Source organism: Callorhinus ursinus, unplaced genomic scaffold (genome assembly GCF_003265705.2).
Source record: "Callorhinus ursinus isolate GAN/ISIS: 27379988/994484 unplaced genomic scaffold, GSC_fseal_2.0 scaffold14, whole genome shotgun sequence".
In the NCBI taxonomy this organism is placed as follows: Eukaryota; Metazoa; Chordata; class Mammalia; order Carnivora; family Otariidae; genus Callorhinus; species Callorhinus ursinus.
This window is the reverse complement of record NW_027397076.1, coordinates 25,825,531-25,843,487: the sequence shown is the minus strand read 5'-3', so window position 1 is coordinate 25,843,487 and position 17,957 is coordinate 25,825,531. Positions and strand designations below refer to the sequence as shown.

Below are 17,957 nucleotides of genomic sequence, written 5' to 3'. Positions count from 1 at the left end.
CTTGCGGAGGATGAAGAGTACATTTCAGAGCATAGTATGAGTGGCTGTGACCTGGAGCCTGACTGTTTGACACCCATTCCATCAGTGCGGACCTTGGTGAGGCCACTTAACTCCTCTGTGCCTCAGTTTCCTCATCTGTAAGACGAGGAGGCTCTTGGTGTATACACAGAGTCATTATGGGACTTGAATGAATTTGTGTTCACTGTTCTTAGTGTTGTCTTGGTGCAGAGTAAGTGCTCTGTTGTTTTTTGTTTTGTTTTCCCAGTTTTATAGACGGAGGAAGAAAGACCTAAGCATGCGAATTTGCCTGCAGTCCTACATCTAGTACCTGACATGCCTGGTATTTGAACTCTGGTTTTTTTGACCTCAGAGTTCAGACCCTTGTGACAACTCTACTACATTCATTTCAACATCCACCAGTGCTAACCCCATTCTTCTAGCTGGAATTAATCTCTTTTTTTACTGTACTTTCATCATACTCAGTTTCTACCTCTGCCAGGAAATTTGCCACATTTGGCTTCCTATTACAGTTATGTAAATCATTCTGGCTTTTAGAATGGTGGACATGCTCCCGATTATATTTTTCCCCTTTTCTTTACAGTCTCAGGTCTAGCCAACAACAAATTATTGTTAAATTTTTTGGATGAAAAAACTTCTGTAGAGAAGATCATTACTGATAGCTAACATTGGGGGTTGTAATCTGCCGAAGTCTGCCTATAAAATAATGAATTATTTCTTTTCATGGTTATACATTCCTCACTATTTTATATAGATTTAGTGTTTTAGTATGTGGATAGCCAAATATATCCATCATCTTTGAATTGTTTTCAATATGTTATCCTTGGGTTTATTTAACTTTTAAAAAAGAACTTGAACTTTTTTTTTTTTGAAATTGTGCCAAAATAAAGACTCAAAGAGGTGGTCATCAAGGAAGGAAATTGTAATATGATCCAAGGAAGGGAGCTCCTATCGGAAGGTAAATTGTAAGTTGGACTTTTCAGTTAATTAATGGTGAATGTATGTCCAGTATGGAAATCAAAAGCTGGGACTACAGGGAGGGATGCAGTACCGTGACTACCAAATATGGTTGTGCTAGGGCGCCCGGGTGGCTCAGTTGTTAAGCATCCACCTTCGGCTCAATCATGATCCCAGGGTCGTGGGATTGAACACCATGTCAGGCTCTCTGCTTAGCCGGAAGTCCGCTTCTCCCTCTCCCTCTGCCCTGCTGGTGCTCTCTGTCTCTTTCTCTGTCTCTCTCTCTCTCTCAAATAAATAAGTAAAATCTTAAAAAAAAAAAGCAAATATGGCTGTGCTAGGGGTAACTTTCAACAGTTATTTCTTACAGATTGAAATATGGCAGTTTGTGAAAGAATTTCATAGGTCACACTGTTGAAAATACAGTAAGTTTTATTCTTGAAATAGGAGGGAGTGGTGGAATTGAAAGGAACATTTTAAACTTTACTAATTCCACTTTCTGTACCTGGTTAATCAAATTCACAGAGTAACTGCTATCATTTTCCCCCTCTGAAAGAAGTCTTTTTTCTTTTTCTTTTTCTTTTTCTTTTTAGTGTCAGAGTTTTATTTACTTTTTATAATGTTTGAAAACTGGTCTAACAAATACATGCCTAAATAACAAAATTTTAGCTCTCAACAAAGAGCAGTTTGGTAATCATGAGAATTGATGGGAATAGAAGAATCATGTGAACATTTGGCACTAGTTTCTTCTGGTACCTAGAGATCAAGACTATGGAACTTGTCAGGCTCCCAACCTCTTAAAAATCCTTCAGATATCTACCTACATTCATCCACTCAGCCCAGTGTGTGGGCCAAGTACACACTCCAATTTAACTCATTTGATGAACAAGGTCAAAGGGAAATCCGGGGTGGGCTAAAGTCAAATATTAGGAAGACAGAGAGGATTCAGCATAGGCTTAGGGGAAGAAGTGAAGTCAAATTCAAACAAGATTCCCTCTGAAGAGCTGAGTCCAAGGTTTTATGCTAGATGTAAACTAGCAGGGGTTAATGAGAAAAAGGAAAGGGAAAATAGAAGATCATGCATAAAGAAGTCTAGAAAGAATTTCAAGAGCTTTCTTCTTTTTTTCTTGCAAAGATTTTATTTATTTGAGAGAGAGAGAGAGTGCACACAGAGGGAGAGGGAGAAGCACACTCCCCACTGAACAGGGGCCCCGACGAGGGGCTCAATTCCAGGACCCTGGGATCATGACCTGAGCCAAAGGCAGACACCTAACCGACTGAGCCACCCAGGCACCCCTGCCCAGAGCTTTCTTCTAAATGGAGCTCCTTCTGAAGACTCTCAGTTCCACCTCTGTGAGCTCAGACACTGATGATGGTGCATCTTGACTTCTTTTTAGGGACATCTAACATTATTATAGTGACTACATTAAGGCAGCTGACATTACCCTGTTTTTTGTTTGTTTGTTTGTTTTGCCCTGGAAAGTATCTATCTACCTCTTAAATTGTGAAATATGGCATTTTAAAGTTTGTTTGAATTTGCTAAAATTGATGGGTCTGAGAATTTTTCTATCAGTCAGGATAGACCAGGCTGTGCTGCAGGAATAAATGACCTTCAAATACCCCTAGTTTAAAATAGCCCAGGTGTCTCTCATTCATGTAAATTTGTCTTTGGTTACCCAGGAGATTTGCTTCATGTCATTTGTACTCATTCAAAAAGTTAAAAATATGTCTTTCCCCTTGTTATTTATGTTGAAAATATGCCTTACCCACTTCTCAGCTTTATATTGTCCTCTATTTGGACTATATATATATATATATATATATATATTCATACATACATACATGAACAGCTACATACACACACATATGCTCATCTGAGTGTCCAGGTTCAGGTAGCTGATTGGAGTACATCTCAGAATCCAGGTGAGGATCTTTGCTCATGTGTCAGTGAATGCATATTTTGATTACTAGAGTCCTTTGTCCTGTGATTGAGAGCAAAGGGGATTTCCAGGTGGCAATGGTATGTAGGGTTTCTAGGCCTCCTGGAAGTCATGTAGAATCTTGTCTCTGTTCTACAGGTCTTAAATATTCTAGAGGATCATCCATACAGAAACTCTCCCTATTTCAGAAAGTTAGACTGGGCTGGTGAGAGTTTGTGTGATATGTATGTAGGTGGGGGAATATGTGTGTGTGGCTTATGTTTTGATTATCCTATGGCCCATTTTTTACTCCTACCTTCCTCTGATTATGGTGTTATTTCAGACTTGTATTGAGAGCCTTTAGTGAGCCTCTTTATTCCCTGCTTGGGGTTTATAGTTTCCCCATAAATATATTCTATGGTATGGTTGTATAATTTTTTCTACACATTGTTTTCTTTCTTTCTTTTATTTTAACTTGACAGTACATAAGATGTCATGGAAATCTTTCCGTATCAGTACACTTGGATCTACCATGTTTTTCATGACTTCTGGATTTTACAGTCATTCTGCTTCTGTTTGCTTCATGTAGTCCAAATTTTGCCCCTGCTCTGATCTGGTGGTAGCACCGTTTCTAGTGGTTCCATTATTGCTATCAATTTATTTTCAGTTTTGTATTTTTTTCTGTTATTCAAGAGAGCTGTGGGGTACATTCAGATTTCTTTCAATTTTGTGCAGAAGAAATTCAGGGTTGAGATGTGGTAGAATAAAGAATATGAAGTTTTTTCCTTTCTTTCTTTAACAGAACTAAAAGCTGACTGAGTTTAAAGAGAGAACTCTTCACAAGACTCTACTGACAAAACATTCAAGTAGTTGTATCTAGAAACTACATAGCCCTGGCAAAGTCTCTGATATATATGCATAATATATATGGGAAGATTGGAGCATCATGAAAGAATGAGTATAGTAAGCATTAGTCACAAATTTATGCTTGTATAAAAATTGTACAAAAAAACCTGATGCTTGTAAAATTGACTAGGGATAAATAAACAAATATAATTGTACCACCACATCATTATATAAATATACATATAAGTATTTAGGCGTATGTATATGTATGCCTATACATACATACATATATATATACACACAGAGATAGCATACAATACATATGTGTAAATATACTATATCATATATATTACATACAGATTTTATACATACATGAATAAATTATTGGCATATGTCAGGGATCAGTATAAAAAATGAAACCGGAGAGAGTATTATGAATTTCTTAGAGAAAGAAATTGCAAAGGAAAATGATGAGTTTATTTGACTACATACAAATTTCAAATATTTTTATGTCAGGAAACACCATGAATTGAAATTCATGAATAAATTGAGAAAATAATTTGTAACCATGTCAGATGTAAATTCATTGTTCAATATAGCGAACTTTGAAAACTTGATAAGACGTTGTTCTTAATACCAGTAGTCAAACCAAAATTAAAACTATTTTTCACTTCTCAAACTGAAGAAGATTGAGAATAATCTGTCTTTGGAGGAGTGTGATAAAATGGGATTTCAGGTATTGCTGATTGTAATATAAATTGATTCAATATTTCCAGAAGGAATTTAATTATTTGATGTATGTGTTTGATTATAGGAATACTTGCCTGCAAATGTAATAAAAAACAATGCAACCAGTATTTCTCTATAAGAAACACCATTTCAAGATCATTTAAAATAATGGCAGTATTATGAAAGGTAATTTGCAACAATACAGGGTTAACATTATTATTGAATAGCCATTGAATAGAATATTATGCCATCATTAAATGTGTTTTTTTTTTAAATTTTTCCAGCCCTTGGAAAAGGCTCATAATGCAATCTTAAACATAGGAGCAAAATATTTACATATATAAAAAATAAAATACCCCAAAGTATATTTTCTCAGTTGTTTCTCAGTGGACATTAGTTATTTTAATAATCTGGGGAGATAACCCATTTAAAACCTGATCATGAATTTAGAAGGGACAGTGAAGAGATAGCACATAGAAGGCATTCAATTGACCTTTACTGAAATGATTTGGTATAAAATGAAATAAGAATCTTGTCATAGTAGAATAATCAAATCTTTGAGCTGGGAGGCTCCTTGCAGGTCACTTTGCCCAGTCAGCCACAGTAAACCAGTCTTTAAGTCTAGCCAATTTATAGTGGTATATTCATTAACTCTTACCACCTCTGGAGCCATGCCAATTTGTTGTCTCCTGCAACAGTTCTTGTTTAACACTTCTTGCGGGCCCTGCCCTTTATTTGAATTTCCTTTCTGCCTGTCCTAAAGGATACCCTTAAAATTCTTTAAATATCTTTAAGGGTATCCTTAAAAAAGAAAACCCTAGGATATTAATAACTTAAATATGAAACTCATACATATTTTCAAATAATTGAAAAAAATCTAAAGTTCTTTGAATATTGAATGAAGTACCTACCTAATAAGGCAGGGTTGTTTTTTGATTAAATGAGCTAATACACATGAAATATTGGCCTAAAGTAAGGGATCAATAAATGTTTTTTAAAAATTTCTGGGGACGCCTGGGTGGCTCAGTCGGTTAAGTGTCTGCATTTGGCTCAGGTCATGATCCCAGGGTCCTGGGATCGAGTCCCACATTGGGCTCCCTGCTCAGTGGGGAGCCTGCCACTCCCCCTGCTTGTGCTCCCCCCCAACAAATAAAATCTTTAAAAAAATAAAAAATAAAAATTTCTGGTTTCAGGACAAGATGGAGAAATGTACTTTCCTCTATTGATTCAGTTAAATACAGATAAATACCTAGGACATTATATATAAAACACACATAAGAAGACTCTGGAAGGTAGAGAGAACAAACCAAATCATCTAGAAACTTTGAGACATTAGGAATGACATGGTAATGAGTTCCTTGGGTTTACTTTTTGTCTTATATATCCCAGACTGAGTGCTGGAGAAGCAGGCACCCAGAAACACCAATAGGTAGAGAAAAAAAATAAAAGCCCCAACCAAAGTCTGTCTCTGGATTTTAGACAGTAACCACCCTAACCCAGCCAAATGCTACAGAAAAAACTATGACCCCAGTCCCATCCTCACCCATGAAAACCTGGTGCAGTCTAGACTTGTACTCTAGCCAGGCTCTAAGGTGGCAACGCAAACATTGCCACCTCCCTTGGTGCTGTCAGAGAAGGTTATATTGTGAGTCAGACCTTTCATTCTGCCTAAGGTAGAGAGGTAACGAGGCTCTTCCATCTGGCAGTGTCAGTGGAGACCACGTGGGAAAATAGTAAAAAGGTGCCTTCTCACAGCCAGGATAGTGTCATGGAAGCCAAGTGGGATCCTGAACTTCCACCCTAATCTGGCAGTGTTGAGATACCCCTCACACGCGCCAGTGTCCAAGGAGGCCATTAGGGGAACTGGGACTGACACCTGCACCTGGGAGTAATGAGGCATCCCTCTCCATTGACACAGTGTTAGGGGAGGTCTGGAATATAAATAGGATCTTTAAATACGCTCCAGAGTCTCATAATAAAATACCCACAATGTCCAGGGTACAATCTCGAATCACCCGTCATTCCAAAAACCAGGAAAATCTTAACATGAGTGGGAAAACAATCAGTAGATGCCAACCCTGAGATGACACAGAGATTGGAACTGTCTGATAAGGATTTTAATGCAGCCATCATCAAAATGCTTCAACAGACAAGTATACACATACTCAAAATATTTTTTTTAAAGTCACAATAAAGAAATAGAAAGCTTCCGTGTAGAATCACAAGATATAAAGAAAAACCAAATGGAAATTTGAGACCTGAAAAATACAATTACCAAAATAAAAACTCACCAAATTGGCTCAACAGCAGAATGGACACCACAGAGGAAAGAATCAGTGAACTTGAGGATAGAAAATAAGTTATTTATAAATGGAATAATTAATATGATGTTAATACTGATGTGTGTCTAGATGTCTGAAGACTTGGGTTGCAGGTATGGCATTATCCAATTTCTTGCCAAATGTCCTGGGAATTATTCTTGTTAAGTCTCTGTTCTCTCAACTTTAAAATGAGATAGTAAAAACTGCCCTGGCTACTCTACCTGGATCCTAAATCCAATGTTTCTTGAACATTCACTGTATTTTTATTCATTCATTTATCAAATATACATTGAATGCCTAATATGAGAACTGCTATAGTAGATCCTAGGACTTTTAAGGAGAATATGGCATTGTTTCTGCTATAAGGTAGATTATAGCATAAGGAAGGAAACATGTAAGTAGACCAATTGTCAATACAGTGTGATAAGTACCATGGCAGAGATATGTACATAGGGCTTTGGAACTGCGTGGGGGAGGGTGGTGGTAAAGGTAAAGGATAGCCACAGAAAAAGCAGCTGACTGGACTCAGGAATTACAAATTTTGTAGTTCATTGAAGCTGAAATGTGGGAAGCTGGATGGGGAGAAACAAAGCTGAGATGAATGGGCTTTGCATGCCATTGGAAGATACATAGTTTTTATGCTGAACTTCATGGAACAGTACTAAATATGAGCACTATTTGGTATGAGAACATTTACACTGAGGGAAAACATTCTTTAAAAACCTTTTTTTTAATTTGAGTATAGTTGACACACAATGTTACAATAGTTTCAGGTGTACAACATGGTGATCGAACTTCTTTGTACATTATGCTATGCTCACCACAAGTGTAGCTGTCATCTGTTACTGTAAAATGCCATTATAATATCAACTGTATTCCCTAGGCTGTGCCTTTCATCTTCGTGACTTATTCGTTATGTAACTGGAAGCCTGTATCTCCTACTTACCTTCACCCGTTCCCCCACCTCCTTCCCTCTGGCAACCATCAGGTTGTTCTCTGTATTTATAAGTCTGATTCTCCTTTTTGTTTATTTATTCATTTGTTTTGTTTTTAGATTCCACATAAGAGCAAAATCATATGGAATTTGTCTTTCTAAGTCAGACTTATTGAGGAAAAACATTCTAATAGCATAGAGAGATGACTTGAGAGGATGGGCTGAGGCCTGAGGCAGGGAGATTAATTAGGAGGCAGTAATTCTAACCCAGGTTATCAATGAGAGAACTGAACATTTGTGGAGGTTAATGTGATGTTACATATGGCCAATGGAATGTAGAGAATGAGGGATCAAATCTGACTCTGGGGTTTCTAATTCAGGTCCCGGGGTGCAAGGTTGTTCCTTGAAATATGGAAAACAGGAGAAGGGGAGGGTTTGCATTTGGGATGGGGCAGTGGGTTGAGGTGGGGTGAAAATGACTATAGTTTTGGACATGTTATTCTTTCCAAATAGAGATTTTGTTGGGGAGGAAAAATTTTTTACTGTACCCCTCTAGGTTCTTTTGGCTGATCTATTAATTAAATTGATGTAATGTGAAATTAATGAAAAAAACTAATTTCGAATGTATGGGAGCCTCACACAGACATGAGAGAGTCTAATAGTCAGACTATTGAGGCTTATATGGCATCCTGAGCTAAGGTGAAGGGGGTAGGGGCCTAGAGCTTCAAAGGGAAGGAAGACAATTCATAGGAAGATGGAAAGAGCAAATTTTTTTTGCAGAGACCATGGGACATAGAGAGGAATTGGAACAAACAAGCCCTGCCAACCCTCCCCCCACAGCCTACCATGCCTAGCCCATACCCTTTGTAGTTACTTTTGGTGATAGATCTTTTCCTGGACCAGGCCGTCTAACTAAATTCTTAGAAGCAGTTAAGGACAGGGGAGGCTAAAGGTCTTCCTGAGTCTTTTGGGCCTTGATTGTCTTCTGCTCAAAATAATCCACATGTCAAAGTAGCATGTTTTGGGGATGCTCATTCCGAAACCCTTCAGTGTCCAGCAGGCTATGGCTGTAGGGGTCCAGAGCTCAGAAAGAAGGTCAGGGCTGGAGCTAAAGATGGAAGTTGAAGCCATATGAGTATAAAGATTACCCAGGGAGTGTATGCAGAGTGAGTCAAGGGATGGATATGGAGCCTTAGGAATCTTGGTCAAAGATTTGACAGAGGAAAAGGATTCCACGAAAGGTATTGAGAAGGAATAAGTAAAGCGGTAGGAGAATAGTCAGCAGATGATAAAGTGAATTCTTCCTGTTCTTTGGTATTGAGGGGGCCCCTTTTTTTTGTGCACTGTCATGAGCATAATTAATTATTGGGCACAAAGTGTGGTAAGAGTAGATAAAAAGAAAGAGAACGATGACAAAAACATTTGCTCTTCCAGCAAGCCAATATTCCAATATTCTGTTTCAGAAACAGAAACAAAATAAAAAAAAATAGAAATAAATATTTTTGTGAGAAAATCCTATAAAACATCTTTCCTTATTTCTGTCACAAAATGTTGAGCAAACTACCTTTTTTTCTTGGCATGTTAGCTAATTATGGCCACATTTATGCTGCATATCCAGTAACTCTAAAAATGTCCAAATCTAACACATTCAGCAGTTATTTCCATGTATCTCTAGGTTGTCATGGGGTCAGATGATCCAGGATGGGCATGACTGGAAACGTGGCTCCAAGACATATTATCTGACTGGGTTGGGTTCCCCACTTTTTTGGGGCTCTACTCCCACCTGCAGAGATATCTGCTTTGGGTAGGAGGCTGAGGAGGCAGCTGTAATACGGGAGGCTCTTCTGGAGGAAGTAGAGGTGAAGGTGAGTGAGCCCAGCTGCACAAGTGCTTTCAGGCCTCTGCTGATTCAGCAAAGCATGCTCCCACGAATGAGCTCCCATGGAGGTGGGGGCAAGGGGAAGAGACAATATTTTTGAACAAACATTGAACCTATCACACTTGGCGATTAAGAATCTTTACGTTAATTACCCTTTGTGCTGTGTTGTCAGGTAGTCATATTCCGATTATTGAAGTGTGGAGGGTCATTTGACCCTGATTAAGTGATCCTTCCTCCTGCTGAGTTCTGTATGTGTAATTTCTTAATGCCGCCACTAAATCTACAGCTGCTTTTAATTCACTGCCTCGTTTCACACAGGGCTTTTTGAATGAAGACCTGAAGGTGATCCTCTGCTATCTGACAAGACTTTTTCTTCTTGCATCAATGTTTTTTTTTCTTGTTATTTTGCATTGTTGCAGTATTTGCTAATCTGACATTGGAACAAATAGACCATTGCTGTATTTGAATGCTTTTTTCTAATCCCCTCCTCCTAAACAAGTGGCACCTGCAAAGCTTTTTCTTTTGGAAGAATGAGATATATTTCCTTAAAAAGTATCTCCATCTATCCACATGATATCCGTATTTTCACAGGAAGGCATTGATCAATTAGGAGATGAAAAGCACTAAATTGCAAAGGTCTTTGAAAAAATTAATTAAAATTTTATATGCATGTCCATTCTTTATTCAAATTATGAAACATCTCAAAAACGCAAAAAAAAAAAGCAGAACAGAGCTTATCTATTCTTTGTGCAACTGGAGGCATCACACTTAATTGATGCAAAAAAAAGTATATATAAACAGTTCTTTTAAAGAATTGAATTTTCCAGTAAGTTTGTCGTTTTACAGCAGATACCCAAACTCAGTCACACATCTACCATTTGTTCTCTCAGCCTAATGTTTGCTTGGCCTGCACTGCTCTTATATGCAATTCATTTCATCCATGTAACCTAGATTATTTTGGTACTCCATATTTTAGTTTCCTCCTAAGCGATTAAATTGACAAAGTTGTCCCCTTGAAGTGTGAGGTATATTTTTTTCTAGTGCACATCAAAATAAATACATATTTATTAAAATAAAGATGTCCCTTCTGGGGGCACGTGGGTGGCTCGGTCGTTAAATGTCTGCCTTCGGCTCAGGTCATGGTCCCAGGGTCCTGGGATCCAGCCCCACATCTGGCTCCCTGCTCAGTGTGGAGTCTGCTTCTCCCTCTACCCCTTCCCCCGACTCGTGCTCGTGTGCTCCTTCTCTCTCAAGTAAATAAATAAAATCTTAAAAAAAAAAAAAGATGTCCCTTCTGTACCATCTTAAATATCTACTTTGTAGACATCATTACCTGGCATACTATGCATGGGGAAACACTATTTTAAGGGCAGTGGTACCAAACTAGAAATATAGAAACTGGTTAAGCAATAATACATTTTGGAAAGAATTATTGACCCTTACCTTCCAATTTTTCAGGTTTGTGGAAGGAATGCTTAACATTTGTTACAATGCCATCGATCGTCATATTGAAAATGGTCAAGGAGATAAGATTGCTATCATCTACGACAGTCCTGTTACAAACACTAAAGCAACTATTACCTACAAAGAGGTTCTGGAGCAGGTAATATCATAAATGTTCTGTATATGTTATTTGGAAATCATAGAGATTACTTAAATAACCTGCATTCACATTGTGTAACCTTTACTTCGCTTAATTCATTGACCTACATTACTATGGTTTCCTTTTGATGCACATTGGAAAAACTAGAGGTATGTTAACTCATTTAGATGGCTTTTATCCCTTATATTTGTATGTTTCAGTACTGGAAGAGACTCATTTTACAGGGAGAGCTTAGCAAGCCTCTGAGAATACGTGTAGGTCCTCTCCTGGCCTTTGCTTCCATCTACGTTGCCATCACTCAGTCCCGCTACTTTTCAGCTCTTGCAGTAGTGAAGCAGCCTCCCAACTTCCCCACTACCAGCCTCCCCTGCTGTTGGATCACTACCTAAAGTGACGCTGGAGTTTCCTCCTTAAGAAACAATTAGTTAAAAACCCTTTCCGTAAAAATTGCTATTACTTAGAGAGTAAAATCTGGACTGCCGGAATGCAGAAGCCATTTGTAATGAAGCATTTCCCCAAGCTTCATTTCCAGAACTTCTTGGCCGTGCACACAACCGTTCTTCATCTTGGTTGTCCCGTCATGCCCTCCAGCACTCCTCGTCCGTTACAGGTCTTTGTACACACTGTGCCTTTCCTTCATTTGTTCTTTTTTCTTGTTTGTTTGTTCTTTCCCATCTGTGTAGTTCTTGGGTGAATCACAATATTGACAGATGAATTATAAGATTTTTTTTTAGCATTAAGGTGGAAATGAGGTTTCAGAAGTAATTATGAATGTATTTGGGTATTGTGGACCGTGCAACATGTATCCTAGCTCTGTGGGTGCATTTATTTACATATGATTTTTTTTAAAAGATTTTATTTATTTATTCAACAGATAGAGAGAGCACAAGTAGGCAGAGTGGCAGGCAGAGGGAGAGGGAGAAGCAGGCTCTCTGCTGAGCAGGGAGCTGGACGTGGGGCTCGATCCCAGGACCCCAGGATCATGACCTGAGCCGAAGGCAGCCGCTTAACCGACTGAGCCACCCAGGCGCCCTATTTACATATGATTTAAAGGGAGATAAAAGCATAAGGAAGGGTTTCTACTTTGATGGTATTGACATTTTATTTATTTATTTATTATTTATTTATTTGTTTGTTATTTTAATTAATTAATTACTTTTAGAGGGGGAGAGGGGCAAAGGGAGAGAGGGAGAGAAGCAGACTCCTCACTGAGCATGGAGTCCAACACAGGGCTCCATCTCACAACCCTGAAATCATGACCTGAGCCAAAACCAATTGGATGCTTAACTGACTGAGCTACCCAGGCGCCCGACACTATCGACATTTTAAGCCAGAGAATTCTTTGTTATGGGATACTGTTATGTACACTGTACGATGTTTAGCAGCATTCCTGGTCTTTACCTATTAGATGCAATGGCACACCTCCCGTAGTTGTAATGACCAAAAAAGTCTCCAAGCGTTGCCGAATGTCTCCTGGGTGGCAAAATGGTTACTGGTTGAGAACTACTGGTTGAGCAGAGTTGGTTATACTAGGGTTTGGAAGCATTTGCTTTTAAATTAAGGCTTTTGAAAGCACATTCTCTTCTTTTGCTTTTTTAACCTACTTAGGGTTTGTGCTGGATTTTTAGAAAATTTGGTCAACTTTCCTTGGCTCCCTGAAATTATATCCTTTTGCATCAACAATGTTCCTGTTTAGACTTCTGAGAGATTTCCAAAAAAGGCAACTGGGACAACCCAATGTCTCCATCCTGAGTTGTTGCAAACAATCAAGAGAGAAATTTAAGCCAGTTTTACTCAAGCTGGGTATCAGCCTGGTTGTATCAGTGAATGCTGGCTTCAGCTGATTTAAACATAAGAGGAATTCATGAAAAGGGAAGACTAAAGAACCAGGTTCAGAAAAGTGAGAAGGGAGAAGGGGCAGAGGTAAAAATTTAAGGAGAACCCACACATTGGTAACTAGAGAAGGGGCAGAGGTAAAAATTTAAGGAGAACCCACACATTGGTAACTAGACTTGCTAACTTGAATTAACCCCCTAGACTGACACAGTAGGAATACCTAGTTGGCCAATTTTAGGTTACATGCCTAAAGTACCAGGCAGTGGAGGAAGAAATGTCTTCTCTCCTTTTGATTTCATAGTAGGAATTGGGGTCCTAGCTCCCTCTAGGACTCATACTGAGGGAATTCCAATCCAATAAGAAGGGAGTTCAAATGTTAGGCAGCCCAAGATAGAACAGAATAAAATAATGCCACAATTATACTGTTGGGTACTTTGTATTGGTCTGTAAGTGTGAACTCTATTTTCAGAATGAATTATACAGAAACAGAGCTCACACTGGGGCTGAGGAGAGAGAGAACTCCATTAGCAAACGACCCTGTTACTCATCTGAGGCCATGTTTTATTATAAGAGATAATGTAAATTTCCTGATAACCTGCTCTACCTTGTGTTTTATTTTAGGTTTGCATTTTTGGCTTTTAGATGAGGGTTTATCTATGATTAAAAACTTTACTCCTCTGATTTGGGCATATTGTCACAGCTTCATTTTATTAAGGCCTAAGACACAGGTGAATCTTAATTAGAATACAGATTAGGACGCTTACTTATATATTTCCGAATATTATCTATACCAATATTGAATTTGACACATAACCCTCAGAGCCAAAGAGAAAGCTTTAGAGAAACATAAACTAAGGAGAGTTAAATAATTTGCTGCTTTTTGTAAATCAATTGCATAAGTATATATGGTAAACACATACACATTTTGCTTAGAAACATTTCTGCTAACTCATCTCTATTTTCTAATATTGAGTCTAGACTCTTAGACCCTTTTGAGGTTTGTACTGGTTCATTGGTTTCAGTTTAGCCTGACATCAAAGTACTTAAAAGTCCTGTTTCTCTCACCTGCTGACAGCTTCTGATTCCCCAGGCTTTTCTTCTCTAAAGTACTAAAGGAAGAAGTGTTAGGAAAAACGGAGGCATTGTGCTCTGCTTTGATTACCTGCTCCCGGTTCCCTGTGGCCTTTATTTTATTAAGTAGAGAAGACAGAGAAAGAAAGCTTTAACGGTAATGCCACTGAGAACAAACAAAGAGAAGTGGCTTTGTACTTGTTTTAATCTCCCCTGTCTCATTTCAACTGGGAGTTTTTGACTAAGTAAAACTTGATTAAGTTAGTTAGCATTTCTTATTTAATTAGGAGACAGACACATTTTAGGCTAAATTGTTTCAGTGACATGAAGGATCTGAAGATTTTACAGAATGATTCAGAAGTAGAGCTTTTCCAAAACTGTCACCTTTTATGTAGATCTGATAATTTAAACAACGCTTTATTAAGATTTTTTGGAGAGAGATTTGAGCCAGGTTCAAGGTCCATTGTTCATTCACTCAACAAATGTTTGTTTTATATGCCAAACCCTGTTGGGAACAAGGGATATAAGGCAAATGTGCCCATTCCCTATTTTAGAGAGCTAAGACCCTGCGTAACTGTAATAAAGGTTATGTTAGAGGGTAGTATTATGTTCTGTAGAAACACATGGGAAGGCATGCAGCTCAGCCAACTGTTAATACAGCATGGAAAGGCTTTCTGGAAGAGTCAGTGCCTAAAATTAGCCCAAAATGCCAGAAGTGGGAAGGGAAATCGTGGGAAGGAGGGTCCTGCAGACACAAGGAATAGCTCATACAGAGATATGCAGGGAAGGGAGAATCCAGTGCCTCCCCGGTGGCTTTGGCATAAAGTACAAGCACGAGTGATTAGCGAGATAGGGCTCCAGTGAACCAGACTCTCAGAACTCTGAGTGCCACACTACAGATTTGTACTTTATCCTGAGAGCATGGAAAGAAAAAAACAAAAGCCACTCCTCCCTGTGACCTGTGGTTCTGCATGATCAGCTCCTGTGACTTACTCCCCAATCCCACTGTACTACACTGCACACCCCAGCCTCAGTGCATTGCACATCCCAGCCCCACTGCATTGCACACCCCTACCCCCTGCACTACACACCCCAACCCCACTGCCCTGCACACTCCAGCCTTACTGCACTGCACACCCCAGCCTCACTGCACTGCACACCCCAGCCCCACTGCACTGCACACCCCAACTCCACCACACACCCTAGCCCCACTGCACTGCACATCCCAGCCCCACTGCACTGCACATCCCAACCCCACTACACTGTATACCCCAGCCCCACTACACTGCACACCCCGACCCCGCTGCCTCCTGCAGTTAACTTTCACCTTGCTCCATTCCTGACTTGGAGTTTTGTACTTACCTACCTTCTGCTTGAGATAGTGTTTCTTCCAGATATCTATGGTTCATGGTACCTGGATATTATTTTCCATGGTAGCTGGATGAGATTTTCCCTGGCCATATTAAATACAAATGTTCCCATGTCCACACGACTTTGGACCTCCCTTTTCTGCTTTCTTTTTAATTTTGCCATTTTTACTCAGTACCACTGTTTTTCTTTTACTTAGCTCTCTTCTTTTGTGGTGTTTCCTCTTCCAGAATGTACTTTCCTTGAGGGAAGAGGCTTTTGTTCTGTTCAGAGTGGGGACTGGTGCGTAGTGAACATGTGTTGAATGATGAAGGAATGAATGAAGGAAATACGATTTGAAATTTCTAAATGACTCTAGCTTCCTTTATTGTGGGAACTTCTTATCTTTGAATTTTATTGGTAATATAACACGAGCTTCTTTCTAAGTAAATTCTGACCTCTTACTACCTGTGAAGAACTGTAGCTTATTTACATTGGGCTTGGAAGTTCAAGATGAATATTTCCTCCATGAATTTTCCCCACTCACAACCCATATCTGCATTGCAGCAGAAATGGATGTGTTTATTGTGTTCTCCTCTTGGTAGCTCTTTTCAAGTTAGTGGTTCTATCAAAGCTCAGTGAAATAAAGGGGTGTGTGTGAGTTTATGTTTGTATTTGGATGCATATGTTATATACAGTATTCATCATTTTTAGAAATTCCTACTTTGAATTTATTTTCTCTATAATTTCATTTTGAGTTTACCTCCATTTGTGTGTGGTAAGTTTGCTCTTTTTTGGTATTCAAACAATTGTGATTTTTAAAAAATTTTAAATGTATTTTATTTTTATTTTTTTAAAGATTTTATTTATTTATTTGAGAGAGAGAGTGATAGCACAAGAGAGAGCATGAGCAGGGGGTAGAGGGAGAAGCAAGCTCTCCTCTGAGCAGGGAGCCCAACGTGGGGTTTGATCCCAGGACCCTGAGATCATGACCTGAGCTAAAGGCAGAAGCTTAACCGACTGAGCCACCCAGTTGCCCCCAGTTGTGAATTTTTATTTGTTTATTTGCTAAATAAAAATGTGACCACTAAAAGGCATTTGAGAAATTTTCACGAGTATATATATACAGGGAAAATTGATGAAACACCGTGTGTGCTAAATTTTCCTGATTTAGTTCAAACTGAAAGTGTCTATTATCTCTACTGAAGGTAATTCTTTGAGATATAATTATGCTGGTGATTGTAATTAGGAAGGTTGAATAATTTGGAGGAGAAAATTACTCTGAAGTCAAGGGCCATGTCCCATGAGAAGTCTTCCCTCCAATTCTGACCTTCAGGATGCTCTTTTCAAAATATGAATTCCATCTTCTCAGAAATATGTCAGGGTGAGATAATCTGATAGTTCTTTGTCTGTCACATCACCAGCATTTCCTTAAGCAAGAACCTAAAACACAAAAACCAGAACATGCAGAAATTCAGTCCTGCCAATGGTTGTTGAGGGGAAGGGTTACAACAGTGCATATGCTTAGTTTACTTTCTTCAAAGTTCTTAAATAAGCAATAAAAACTTCAGTTGTACTGCAGTCAGCTCTGCTAAAAGGTATATCTCTGTAAGGTGAATTACCTTCTCCATGCTCGGTGAGTAGGTGAATGATGCTGGTATGAGATTGAATTTATAGTGCTTTATGTAGGTTTTTTTTCCTAGCATGCCATTTTTTAAACTTAGGATGAAATGTCATATACATTCAGATTAGTACACAGAGCATAAGTATAAAAGCTTGTTAGGTTTTTCACAAACAGAACACACCCACGTAACCAGTTCAGGAGACAGAATATCCCCAGCCCCTAGAAGCATGTATTATTGCTTCGTTTTAGTCATTTCTTATTCAGCCTTTATGGGATTATTATTCAGACATCTACATACCATCCATGATGACATTTACTAGCTTTTGAACTTTGTATAAATTGAATAATAGAATGTACTAACTGGCTTTTTTATTCAACTCTTTGTGTATGAGATTCTTTCGTTTAATGGTTTTCCAAACCGGTTGTACCAATTTAATTCCCACTTGCAGTGTATGAGAATGTCAGTTGTCAACAGTTGGTATTGAGAATCTCAAGGTTTTTTTAAAAATTTTTTTAAAGATTTTATTTATTTATCACAGAGAGTGAAAGAGTACGAGCAGGGGGTGTGGCAGAGGTAGAGGGAGAAGCAGGCTCCCACTGAGCAGGGAGCTGGATGTGGGACTCAGTCCCAGGACCCTGGGATCATGACCTGAGCTGAAGGCAGACGCTTAATCGACTGAGCCACCCAGGGGCCCCGAGAATTCCAAGTCTTTTTCAATTTGGGCCTTTGCGGTGAATGTGTGGTGATATTGCATTGTGGTTTTAGTTCGCTTTTCCCTAATGACTACAGAAATGGAGCTCCTTTTTCCTGTGTTTATTGGCCATTTGTTCCACTTTTCTAAAGTGCCCATTCAAACCTTTTGCCCATTCATT

General features: G+C 38.8%; 1 protein-coding gene across 1 annotated transcript in view; it reads left to right on the top strand.

Annotated features, from left to right (window-relative positions):
- ACSS3 (acyl-CoA synthetase short chain family member 3) overlaps positions 1-17,957 on the top strand; it is a 150,889-nt gene that overhangs the window by 22,977 nt on the left and 109,955 nt on the right. Inside the window, exon 2 of the mRNA XM_025881249.2 lies at positions 11,062-11,206. Within this exon, the coding sequence (XP_025737034.1) occupies positions 11,062-11,206 (145 nt within the window). The remainder of the gene's footprint in view (positions 1-11,061; positions 11,207-17,957) is intronic.